This window comes from Symphalangus syndactylus, chromosome 9 (assembly GCF_028878055.3).
Source record: "Symphalangus syndactylus isolate Jambi chromosome 9, NHGRI_mSymSyn1-v2.1_pri, whole genome shotgun sequence".
Taxonomy (NCBI): Eukaryota; Metazoa; Chordata; class Mammalia; order Primates; family Hylobatidae; genus Symphalangus; species Symphalangus syndactylus.
The window spans coordinates 61,245,044-61,257,476 of record NC_072431.2 but is presented as its reverse complement, the minus strand read 5'-3'; the positions used below and the strand labels follow the sequence as shown (position 1 = coordinate 61,257,476).

The window sequence follows — 12,433 nt, the reverse complement described above, 5'->3', positions numbered from 1 at the left end:
AGGAGAAGGGAGCGCGAAGGAAGAGGGGGGAGTATTGGGATGGAAAGGTGGCCTGGGATTCTGAGACTGGTAGAATACAGAGTTCCAGGCAGCTGGAGAAGTTTGCTTGCAGACAGCTTTTTTTTTTTTTTTGAGATGGAGTTTCACTCTGTCAACCAGGCTGAAGTGCAGTGGCGCGATGTCAGCTCACTGCAACCTCCGCCTCCCTGGTTCAAGCGATCCTCCCACCTCAGCCTCCCGAGTAGCTGGGAGGCTGCCCGCCACCACATCCAGCTAATTTTTGTATGTTTAGTAGAGACAGGGTTTCACCACGTTGGCCAGGCTGGTCTCGAACTTCTGGCCTCAAGTAATCTGCCTGCTTCGACCTCCCAAAGTGCTGGGATTACAGGTGTGAGCCACCGCGTCTGGTCGCAGTCATCTTTTATAGGCCCAAATCCCCTTCTCCCCTGAAGCTGCTCCCATTGCAAAACCAGGGAGGGAGGTGCTGCAGAGACAGACCAGGGAAGGGCAGGAGGAGGTGTGCCCAGCTGGGGCAGTGCTCCCAGGTGCTAATTCCGGAGATGAGGCCAGGGTCGGTCAGGAACCAAAGCAATGTGAAGTTTCATAAAGCCAACTTTGGCTGGGCACGGTGGCTCACGCCTGTAACCCCAGCACTTTGGGAGGCCACGGTAGGCGGATCACCTGAGGTCAGGAGTTCAAGACCAGCCCGGCCAACATGGTAAAACCCCATCTCTACTAAAAATACAAAAATTAGCTGGGCATGGTGACATGCGCCTGTAGTCCCAGCTACTCGGGAGTCTAAGATAGGAGAATTGCTTGAGCCCAGGAGGTAGAGGTTGCAGTGAGCCGAGATCGTGCCACTGTGCTCCAGCCTGGGCAACAGAACGATGCTCCATCTCAAAAAAAAAAAAAAAAAAAAAAAAAAGCCAGCTTCATTTAAGGCATGCATTTCACTCTGAGATGATGCCGCGTCTCCACGCCTCCTGTGAGTTTCCTCCACTCCTCTCCACACACCCAGCCATGGTTCTCCAGTCAAGGAAAGGCCTGCAGCCACCAGCCCCAAGCCCCCACTCCCAGAGCCCTCTCCCAGACCTTGACCTGCCTGGGAAGCCCCAGCCAGGCACAGAGGGGGCAGCTCCTCTCAGGAAGAAGGAGCAACCAAGCTGACTGGTGCTAGGCCAGCTCAAAGTCCCAGCAAATGAAATATTCATGCAGCCAGAAGGCAGGAGATCAGCAGAGGACTTGACCCCCGGGGCTGTGGAGCTGCAGTACTGGTGGCAGCAGCTGTAGCCCACCCCTCTCCCTCACCCTCAATCTTTGTTCTGCAAATAGTGCAAGGGCCTGCAGTTCAAGGATCTTACACACACACACACACACACACACACACACACAGACTCCAAAGATTCTGGTAGGTAAGGAAACCTGGGCAAAGGAAGAGGGGAGGGGAAGAGTGAAACCGCCTTTGCAAAAATTATAAGAGAGGGCCGGGCGTGGTGGCTTATGCCTGTAATCCCAGCACTTTGGGAGGAGGAGGCAGGAGGATCACCTGAGGTCAGGAGTTTGAAACCAGCCTGGCCAACATGGTGAAACACCTGTCTCTACTTAAAAAAAAAAAAAAAAAAGAATGAGGGCCGTAGAGACACGGTTTTCCCATGTTGGCCAGGCTGGTCTCGAACTTCTGACCTCAGGTGATCCATCCACCTCGGCTTCCCAAAGTGCTGGGATTACAGGCGTGAGCCACCGTGCCTGACCAGGCTTTTGCATTCCTGTCGGATTATTCCACTCAGACCAGCAACTCCTCTGTGGCCCTATCCAGAAGCGGACTCAATGCAAGAGGACCATTTTCCACACCCATAGGAATGCATCCCCAACCAGAGTTTGAGACCAGCCTGACCAACATGGAAAAACCCCGTCTCTACTAAGAATGCAAAATTAGCCAGGTGTGGTGGCGCATGCTTGTAATCCCAGCTACCGGGAGGCTGAGGCAGGAGGATCGCTTGAACCTGGGAGGTGGAGGTTGCAGTGAGCTGAGATCGCACCATTGTACTACAGCCTGCGCAACAAGAATGCAACTCCATCTCAAAAAAAAAAAAAAAAAAAAAAAAGGAATGCATCCCCAACCAGTCAGCAGCTCCCATTCCCTAGTCACCTCCCCAACCGACCCACCAAACTATCCTTGAAAAATTCTAGCCTCTGAATTTCTGGAGAGGCTGATTTGAGTAATAATAAAACTCTGGTCTCCCATTTAGTTGGCTCTACATGTATTAAACTCCTTGCATATTGCAATTCCCCTGTCTCGATAAATTGGCTCTATCTGGGCAGTGGGCAAGGAGAATCCATGAGGCAGTTACAGGAGGGCACACACAGACACAGACCCCAGAAAGACATGAATCCAAAAACAGATGCACAGGCCAGGTGTGGTGGCTCACGCCTGTAATCACGGCACTTTGGGAGGCTGAGGCAGGTGGATCACCTGAGGTCAGGAGTCCGAAACCAGCCTGGCCAACATGGTGAAACACCCGTCTTTACTTAAAAAGAAAGAAAAAGAAAAAAAAATACAAAAATTAGCCAGGAGCAGTGGCGGGCACTTGTAATCTCAGCTACCCTGGAGGCTGAGGCAGGATAATTGCTTGAACCCAGGAGGTGGAGGCTGCAGTGAGTCGAGATTGCACCATTGCACTCCAGCCTGGGTGACAAGAGTGAAACTCCATCTCAAAAAAATAAAAACAGATGCACAGACACAGACACATGGGGGCACATACACACATAAACCCACACACAGACTCACAACAAACACACTCAGACCCAGGGATGCCTCTTGGTGCCATGCAAATTCTTCCTAAAATCTGCACCCCAGGCACCTGATGTGCCTCATCACTGTTCCCCCAAGTCAGGGCTGCTGTGGCACTTCCAGTCCTGCCTCCTGACACAGCCATGGAGACACCAGTGGTGAGCTTGAGACAGGGGACTCCACGTTCCTGGTTTCTAACGTCTCTATTTAGGGAAGGTCTCTGGTCTCCCAACATCTCCAACTCTGAATTTCCTTCACTCAGCCTGCTCCCTGAAAGGGGGCCAGGAGCTGTGGGAGGAACAGACCAAGGTCACACAGAGAGTAACCCAATGGTGACTTGAACTGTGGACCCCAGACTCCCAACCCAGCAACATCAAAGGCTCAGCATTTCCATTCTCAGAATCCTCTCCTCCTGGCCAGGCACAGTGGTTCATGCTTGTAATCTCAGCACTCTGAGAAGCTGAGGAAGGAGGATGGCTTCAACCCAGGAGTTTGAGGTTGCAGTGAGATATGATCACACTACTGCAGTCCAGCCTGGGCAACAGAGCGAGACCCTGTCACACACACACACAAAAAAAAGTCTGGTGTAGCAGCTCACGCCTGTAATCCCAACACTTTGGGAGGCCAAGGCAGGAGGATTGCTTGAGGCCAGGAGTTCAAGGAGAGCCTGGGCAACATAATCAAACCCTATCTCTATTAAAAATTTAATTTTTTGGTTGTTTTTTGTTTTTGTTTTGTTTTGTTTTGAGACAAAATGAGGCTCTGTCACCCAGGCTAGAGTGCAATGGAGCAATCTTGGCTCACTGCAACCTTCGCTTCTCAGGCTCAAGCCTTCCTCCCACTTCAGCCTCCCAAGTAGCTGGGACCACAGGTGCATGCATGCCACCATATCTGGCAAATTTTTGTATTTTTCATAGAGACAGGTTTTCCTCATGTTGGCCTGGCTGGTCTCGAACTCCTGAGCTCAGTGATTTCCCACTTCAGCCTCCTAAAGTGTTAGGATTACAAATGTGAGCCACTGCATCCAGCCAAAATTTTAAAATTAAAAAAAATAATTTAAAATCTCCTGTCTCCATTGGGATGTCTCGCACACTAACCTCCTCCTTTTTTTAAATTTTTTTTTATTTTTGAGATGGTGTCAAAAAATGATTCAGGCTGGAGTGCAGTGGCGCGACCATAGGTCACTGCAGCCTCAAATTCCTGGGCTCCAGCGATCCTCCCACCTCAACCTCCCTGGTGCCTTTTATTTTATTTTATTTTATTTTATTTTTGACCCTAAGTTTTGCTCTTGTCGCCCAGTCTGGGGTGCAATGGTGCAATCTCGGCTCACTGCAACCTCTGCCTCCCAGGTTCAAGCGATTCTCCTGCCCCAGCCTCCCAAGTAGCTGAGTAGCTGGGATTACAGGTGCCTGCCACCACGCCTGGCTAATTTTTGTATTTTTAGTAGAGACTGGGTTTCACCATGTTGGCCAGGCTGGTCTCGAACTCCTGGCCTCAAGTTATCCTCCCGCCTCAGCCTCCCAAAGTGCTGGGATTATACGTGTGAGCCACCGCGCTCAGCCCCTGGTGCCTTCTTTAACACTGGGTGGGAAGAGAGGGTCCTGGCGAGGCTTCTGCACACCGAATGCATTTCCCAGATCCAAACTAATAACCTCCCTTGCCCCAGGCGCCTTCCAGGGCTGACGTGCCCCCTCTCGCAAGTGGGGCAAACAGATGTCCCTGGGGGCCGGGGATAGGGGCGGGGGGACGGCGAGGTGAGGGGCGAAGGGAACGGGGGAAGGGAGGGGAAGGGGGCGGGGAGGAGGGGGAGCGGGCCGGGGGAGAGCCCGTCCCAGCCGTCCGGGCTGTTGCCTCCGCTGCGGGCGTTCCTCCAGGCCTGCGGAGGGCGCTGCGGGCGCGGGGCCGCGCCGCTCTGGCCGGCGGGCGGGCAGGGAGGCGCCTCGGTGGCGGTGCGCTGTCCAGCATTTCAGCAAGCGGCGGCAGCACCCGCGGGGAGGCGGAGGGTGCGGGGCCGTGGGGGCCGCGGAGCTGCCCTGCCCAACCCAGCCCAGGCGAGGCGGCAGCCCGGACCGGTGGGACCCGAGGGCCTGGCCCCAGCGCCCGGCAGATCGCGGCGGTCAGCGGTGAGGTGAGAGCGCCTGTGGGGCGGGGGCATCTCCCAGAGGGGCTGGGGCTGGGTGGAAGCTCGGGCCTCCCCAGCACCCCCGTGGTCTGCAGGCTCCCCCGAGCAGAGGGGCAGTGTGGGGGATCGGCGAGGGTGTCTGTCCGGGGGTGCCAGGCGCCCGGGGAGCAGAGATGAGGGACATTCATTTCACTGAGAGGGATGGAGACAGTGGGGACCCTTTGGGGTCATGGGCAGGACTCCCCTGGGCATAAATGACCATGGCCTGGTCCATGAGGGTGCCAGGGAGGCCCCCCAGCCGCAGTCCCACTGAGGAGAAGGACCTGCTCCCCAGGGAAGGGAGGACCGATACAGGGACCCCATGGAGATGCTAGTCACTGGCCCTGGTGGGGGGAGCAGGCCCCCATCTGGATGCTGGGCCTCTGTCCAGCAGGAGGTGCCGGCCCAGGGGACAGCCTGGCCCCTTTCCCGGCTGCCCAAATGCCCCTAGGGAGGCAGGAGCTGGCAAGGAGAACTGGGTCTCACAGGATGGCATTTACTCTTGCACTGGGAAGAGGATGGAGGACACAGAAGAGAAAATAGCTACTAGGAATTTGGGAGGGGGGTTCTCTGTGCACACACCCCTCCTCACGGACGCTCAGAGAGAGTTTCTAGCCCAGAGTTAGCCCTGCCTCAGAGTGAATTCCTGGTAAAGAGGAGAGCTGAGAAAAGACGCAACCTCTGCCTTGCCTCCGCCTCCCCCTCCCTCCCAGAGCTCCTGCCTGGACAGTATTGAAGCCTCCTGCAGTTCCTACTCCTGACAGCAGATCCGTTGTGGGGAGAGATTTAAGGGGAGGAAGGGAAGGTTGTATCAAGGTCTGATGTGGTACTTCAATGCCTGTGCCCTATCCCAGCCATAACTTCTCGCTGCCCTAAGACCTCACTCACCCTAGCACCGGGGGCTTGGGCTGGTCTTTTGTCTCATGGCAAGAGAAATGGCAGGTGCTGGGCTTTGATGGAGAGACGTACACAAGTTCGTCTGTCCAGGGGGCATCTTAAGGTCATGGCCCCGGTTTGTGCCAGCTTCTTCCTCAGCCAAAAATAGGACCCAGCTGGCTAGGAAATTGTTCCCACACAACACTAGCTTTCTGGTTCCTTAACTTTATGCCCCATCCCACTCTCCTGTGGGGTGCAGGAGGTATTCTTGAAGAGTGACTAAAGAGTCAACTGGGTTTTAAGAGGTAGGGGTACGTGGGTTGGGAGTCATGGACTCTGATATCAGACAGACATGGGATCAAATCTAGGTTATGTGACCTTAGGTAAGCCACTGACCTTTCTGAGTCTGTTTTCAATCTGTAAAACAGGTGTAGTGTTAACAATGTCTACTTTGCTGTTGAAAGAAATAATCTGGATAAGGAGATGGGAGACTACTTTTATGGTATAAAATGCTGGGTGAGTGTTAGTCAATAGGAGACAAGTAAGAATTTCTTAAAGAAGAGCTGGATAAATGTGGAATAGTGTTCAGTGGTATTTGAAGCACACTTTTCTCTTCCTGGAGGAGATGAACAGTGGTTGAGAGCCTCATACCCAGCTCCATGCTGGGCACAATGCAACGGTTGACTCAGCTAATCCTCACGGAAGCTTCACGAGGATGGCATCATTGTCCCTATTTCATAGCTGAGAAATGAAGCTTGAGTGACTTTCCCAAGGTCATGAAGCCACTGGCGCTGTCCTCCTGGAGGCAGGAGAGTTACTGATTACCTGTCCTATCCTCTGTTTATCAAGGCCCAGTTCAATGCCAGTGTCTTGATTTATGATGCCAGCTTTACAGGTGGGGAGCCTGAGGCAGATGGGTGAGGGCATACAGTGCAGTGAGGAGGTGACTCCCACAAGGTCACTGGGATACTTGGAGGTAGACTGTGCCTTGAACCAGCCAGAGGGGTGCCTCTACCCCTGTCACGCCTGCCAAAGGGGGGGTCTGAGTCTGACAGTCCCATCTGCTCACTGCTGCACTCGCTCTGTACCTCCTCTGCCTCCCAACCTCTTGCTGACCTCTGCCAGCCAGTGACTGCCCCTTCCTTTCTTAGTGGTTCACCCTCACCTCCTTAGATGGTCCATGGCCAGGAGCTACTAGCGCTGCTGGGGTCAGCCTCCCTTCCTGACTTTTCTGCCTCCTCTGCCCACATTTTATTGTCCCCCAGGGACAAAATTATAGCTCTTTCTGTCTCAGAAGCCTGCCAGGGGCACCAATGGGGAGGTTAGAGGAGCCCAGCCCCTCTTTCTTCACTCCTACACACACACTGAGCCTCTGCCCATGGTCCTGTAACTTTGTATACATGATCTCATCTCATCCTCACGTAACCTGGAGCCAAAGGTGCTGCTGTCTCCCTTTCACATAGGAGCAAAACAAGGCCTGAAGGTGTGATGGGACTTTCCCAAAGTCACAGAGCAAGGTCTTGGTGCAACCAAACCCCACTGCCTCAGGACCCCAGGGTGACTTCCACAACACCACCCTGCCCCCGATTCTCCAGGCTCCCCAGGGCGAGAATCAACCCAGGCACTGTAGGCCAGTGAGTGTTGGAGGGGTGGGTGGCATGTGGTGAAGGCAACTGAAGGACTCTTGAACATGAGTCCAAGGACCTTCTTTCTGGCCTTGTCTCTGATCCTGGCTCCCTGTATGACCTTGAACGGGTCCCTTCCCATCTCTTGGCTTCAGTGTCCCCAACCCTAAAATGATGGTGTTTAATGCCAGGTGTGGTGGCTCACACCTGTAATCCTAACATTTTGGGAGGCCAAGGCAGGAGGCTTCCTTGAGGCCAGGAGTTCAAGACCAGCCTGGGCAACATAGTGAGACCCCATCTCTACAAAAAATTATAAAAAGAAAGCTATTCTCCTCTGAACACCACTTCTCCCAGCTCCTTTCTCCTCACTCAGCTTCCTGCCCCTCAGTGAGTCCCCCTTCCTGATCCCCTCTCCCCTCATTGAACCCTCCCCCATCTCTGACCCCCCCCCCCAACAACTCCTTCACTGAGCCAAGGTATTGGAACTGAGAAGGAAATTCACCTCCATTTCTTGCAGTCCCTCCCATTCAGCCTGGACTCATTTCCACACTGACCCAGTGCCTCTCCAGGGCTTGCCTCCTCCTCTCTCTCTCTCTTTGTTCTGTTTTCTTTTGAGACAGAGTCTCTCTCTGTCACCCAGGCTGGAGTGCAGTGGCACAATCTCAGCTCACTGCAACCTCTGCCTCCTGGGTTCAAATGATTCTCCTGCCTCAGCCTCCCAAGTAGCTGGGACTACAGGCATGTGCCACCACACCCGGCTAATTTTTGTATTTTTAGTAGTGATGGGGTTTTGCGACGTTGGCCAAGCTGCTCTCAAACTCCTACCTCAGGTGATCCTCCCGCCTCGGCCTCCCAAAGTGTTAGGATTACAGGCATGAGCCACCATGCCCAGCCATGCCTTCTCTCTTTACAACACCAGCTGCAAACTCTCCTATTTTCCCCAAAATTCCATGAATAAGCCTCAATCACCTCTCCTCTGTTGCTTCCCTAGTCCCATGCCTGTGGTCCTTGGGGGACTCCTGGGCTCTGGTGAGCAACCCTGAGAGGTGTGTGGAAGGCATCTTCGGTGTCTCTGCAGCTCACCTCAAATTCTAGTCCCCAAGGACCACTCTAATCTTGGTTCAGCCAAAGAGTCCTGGGATCTGTAGGTGGGCCACTGGGCCTGTCTAAGCCCTATTTTCCCCCCTTTAATTAAGACCCAAGTCTGTAGGTGACTTGGGACAGGTGAATTTGAAATCTCAGCTCCAATAAATCAAAGCTTGAAACACTGCAGGTGACTTCAACCTCTGATGATGGAACCGCAGGCTTCCTGACATACAGATTTATAGGGCAGAGAGATGTTTAAATCTTGGGACTGACAGGGCCTTCGTGGGTGGAGGGTCATCTGGTCAAAACCCATTTTTTTAATTTTTTGAGAGAAGGGCTCAATCTGTTGCTCAGGCTGGAGTGCAGTGGCACAATCACAGCTCACTGCAGCCTCGACCTCCTGGACTCTAGTGATCCTCCCGCCTCAGCCTCCCGAATAGCTAGGACTATAGGCATGTACCACCACACCCAGCGATTATTATTATTTCTTGTAGAGATGGGGTCTCACTATGTTGCTTTAGCTTCCAAAAGTGCTAGAATGTGGTGTGAGCCACCACATCCATCCAAGAACAGCTTTTGATGAATGGAGAAGAGTTGGATGAGGGGAAGGGAAGGGAAGGTGTTTGGGGGGCAGAGTGAGGGAGAGTGAGTTCAGAGAGGAGACAGGGATTGGAGAGAGAGAGAGGAGAGAGAGAGAGAGAAAGAGAGAAAGAGAGAGAGAGAGCAGGAGGACTGGGATGCCCAGGAGAACAGGGGATTATGACAGGGAAGGGCTTGTTACCAACAATTACAGACCCAGCCTGGTCCAGCCTAGGCCTTCACTGTGGCTTAGCACCTGCTGATACCTCTGGGGTGCTGTCCCTCTGCCCTTTTCTGGGTCATGAGCGCAGGAGGGCGACATCTCCATCCCAGAGGCTCAGCCCTGTTGGCCCCATGTCATCTAGAATAGGGCTCTCAGAGGGCCTGGGTGGGTGAGCCAGGTTCAGGCTGCCTCAGTGACTGTTAGCCTAGAAGACAGGCCCCTGGGGCCATGTGTACATTGGCTCCAGAGCAGTCCTTGCCCCTCAAGGACTCCTTCAGAGCCTAAAGCCTCTGGCCTGTCCTTCTGCAGCACTGCTTCCTCGGCAGCCAGCCTGGCCTCAGCCTCCTGCCGCCCCCGCCCTGGCCTCCTGCCCACTGCAGAGGCTGCTGTGCCGACGGAAGCTGACGGACGGTGCCACGGCTCCCTTAGCATCCTGCCAGGGCCTCTGAGGGCTGTGAGGAGGCCTGGCCCAGTTACCCAGACCCCAGGGTCCAGCCAGCTTCCTCAGCTGAGCCCCCTCCTAGTCCAGCACTCCCTCCCCACCACCATTTCCCAGGACTTCCCAGGACAGAGACAGGTAAAAGCAAGTTGTACTGAATTGTTCTGATTCTAAGAATGGCATATCTTCAGCCTAGGCAGCATAGCAAGACCTCAGCTCACTAAAAAATAAAAAATAAAAAAATTAGCCACGTGTGGTGGCACGTGCCTGTAGTCCCAGCTACTTGGGAGGCTGAGGTGGGAGGACTGCTTGAGTCTAGTTCAAGGATCTAGTGAACTATAATTGCACAGCTACACTCCAGCCTGGGCGACAGAGTGGGACTCCATCTCAAAAGAAGAAAACACACACACACAGAGAGAGAGAGAGAGAGAGAGAGAGAGAGAGAGAGAGAGAATGGTATATCTTCATTGTACAAGTCTTGGGAAATACAGAAACCAAGGAGAAAATAGAAACTATCAGTAATTCCACCACCCAAAGGCAGCAACTTTGAATACAGTATGGTATTTCCTCGCAGGCTTTTTTCCATGTGTCCATAGGTACATAGAGTTAAATAACCAGGAACATGCTTCTGGGGGAGGTCTGTTGCTGTTTTTACTCTATCATGAGCATTCTCTGATGTCTTCAAAGACTCTTTAGGGCCAGGTTTGGTGGCTCACCCTGTAATCCCAGCACTTTGGGAAGCCAAGGCAGGAGGATCGCTTGAGCCCAGCAGTTTGAGACCAGCCTGGGAAACATAGTGAAACCCCATCTCTACTAATAAATAAATAAAAATTAGCCAGGCTTGATGGTGCACGCATGTAGTCCCAGCTACTCAGGAGGCTGAGGTGGGAGGATCGCTTGAGCCCAGGGGTTCAAGGCTGCAGTGAGCTGAGATCGCACTGCTGCACTCCAGCCTGGGCAACAGAGCGGGTGACTCTGTCTCAATAAAGAAATAAATAAATATTCTTCCAAAGCATATTTGTAATGGCCTTATAAAGGCTGGGCATGGGTGGAGCTGAGAGCTGCAGAGAGAGTCTCTCCCCTGCCCCTGCCATGCCCCTCTTGGGTGGCACAGCTTTGGGGTCTGTGTGTGTGGATTTCCTCTGGTGAAAATAACTTTATGGCCTGGGATAGGTCAGACAGAAAGTAAGGCAAGCCCCTCTGCCAGAGATTGAGGTGAGGATTTGCCAGAACTGCTTGGGAAGGAGGACGTGAGAGCATCACATACCCCTGGCGGGGTGGGCTTAGGGGGCGGTGAGGGCTTGGATCCAACAAGACCCCAGAAGAAACCACCCAGAACTGGAATCAGGTGTTTCCCAATCTCTTGAGCCCTGATTTCAGCTGGCCTCCAACCTCCAACCCTTTTTCTCTTCTGTAAAATGGATATAATAATACTTGCCTCCAGGTGATACTAGAAGTGACTCAGGTCCTGGGTTTGAAAGCACCTTGGGGCCAGGCATGGTGGCTCATGCCTGTAATCCCAGAACTTTGGGAGGCTGAGGTGGGAGGATCACTTGAGCCCAGGAATTGAAGACCAATCTGGGCAACATAATAAGACCCTATCTCTACAAAAAAAAAAAAAAAAAAAAAAAAAGAAAGAAAAAGAAAAAGAAAAAATTAAGCCAGGCACGGTGGCTCACGCCTGTAATCCCAGCAGTTTGGGAGGCCGAGGCAGGCAGATCACTTGACACCAGGAGTTTGAGACCAGCCTGGCCATCATGGCGAAACCCCATCAAAACTAAAAATACAAAAATTAGCTGGGCCTGGTGGAGGGTGACTGTAATCCCAGCTACTCAGGAGGCTGAGGCACGAGAATCACTTGAACCCAGGAGGTGGAAATTGCAGTGAGCTGAGATCGTGCCACTGCACTCCAGCCTGAGTGTGGAGCAAGAAGACCCTAAAAAAAAAAAAAAGAAAAAAGAAAGAAAGAAGAAAGGAAGGAAGGGAGGAAGGGAGGAAGGGAGGGAGGGAGGGAGAAAGGAAGGAAGGAAGAAAGAAATAGAAAAAATTAGCCAGGCATGGTGGTGTGCACCTGTAGACCCAGCTACTCAGGAGGCTGAGGCATGAGGATCACTTAAGCCCAGAAAGTCAAGGCTGCCTTGAGCTATGATTGCACCACTATACTCCATCCTGGGTGACAGAGCAAGATCCTGTCTCCAAAAAAGCACCCCAGGAAAGGTAAAATCCAGTGCACTTCTGCTAGGCGGAGGTCACCCTTTAAGTGGGTTAGACTATACAATCGACATTTAATGAGGGCCTCCTGTTTTCTGGGCACAGCACGAGGCCCGAGGACACAGAGGTGAATCAGACTCTGCCTCTGACCTTGAGGAGCTTCTGGACCAGTGGAAAGGAAGGCAGTCGTGAAAACTGATGACCCACTGAGGTTCTGCTAGAACTAAGTCGTCCAAAGTGATATGGAGAGTCAGAGGAGGCTTCTGGGAGAGGTGACATTTCAGTTGGGCCTCAAAGAATGACAGGGGAGGTGCCAGACAGAAAGGGCAGAGGATTGGCACTCCAGAGAGCATCATGGGCAATGGCACAGAGGTATGAAATGTCCTGGCTGGATTCAGGGGAAAGTTATCTAATGTGGCCATAGCACAGGACAGAGGGCAGG

General features: G+C 53.0%; 2 protein-coding genes across 6 annotated transcripts in view; both read left to right on the top strand.

Moving 5' to 3' along the window:
• The window catches only part of LOC129489725 (general transcription factor II-I repeat domain-containing protein 1-like), a 53,830-nt gene that overhangs the window by 32,124 nt on the left and 9,273 nt on the right, over nucleotides 1–12,433 (top strand). The window contains exon 9 of one of the 5 annotated variants that reach the window (XM_055292763.2): nucleotides 1,788–2,248. The exons of 3 other annotated variants lie outside the window; for them this stretch is intronic. In XM_055292763.2, the coding sequence (XP_055148738.1) occupies nucleotides 1,788–1,922 (135 nt within the window). In that variant the 3' untranslated portion in view covers nucleotides 1,923–2,248. Of the gene's footprint in view, nucleotides 1–1,787; nucleotides 2,249–12,433 lie in introns of those variants that run through there. One more of the 5 variants, XM_055292764.2, reaches the window with a different exon arrangement.
• SRRM3 (serine/arginine repetitive matrix 3) overlaps nucleotides 4,749–12,433 on the top strand; it is an 85,233-nt gene continuing 77,548 nt past the window's right edge. Inside the window, exon 1 of the mRNA XM_055292759.1 lies at nucleotides 4,749–4,919. The gene's annotated coding sequence lies outside the window, so the exon portion shown is untranslated. The remainder of the gene's footprint in view (nucleotides 4,920–12,433) is intronic.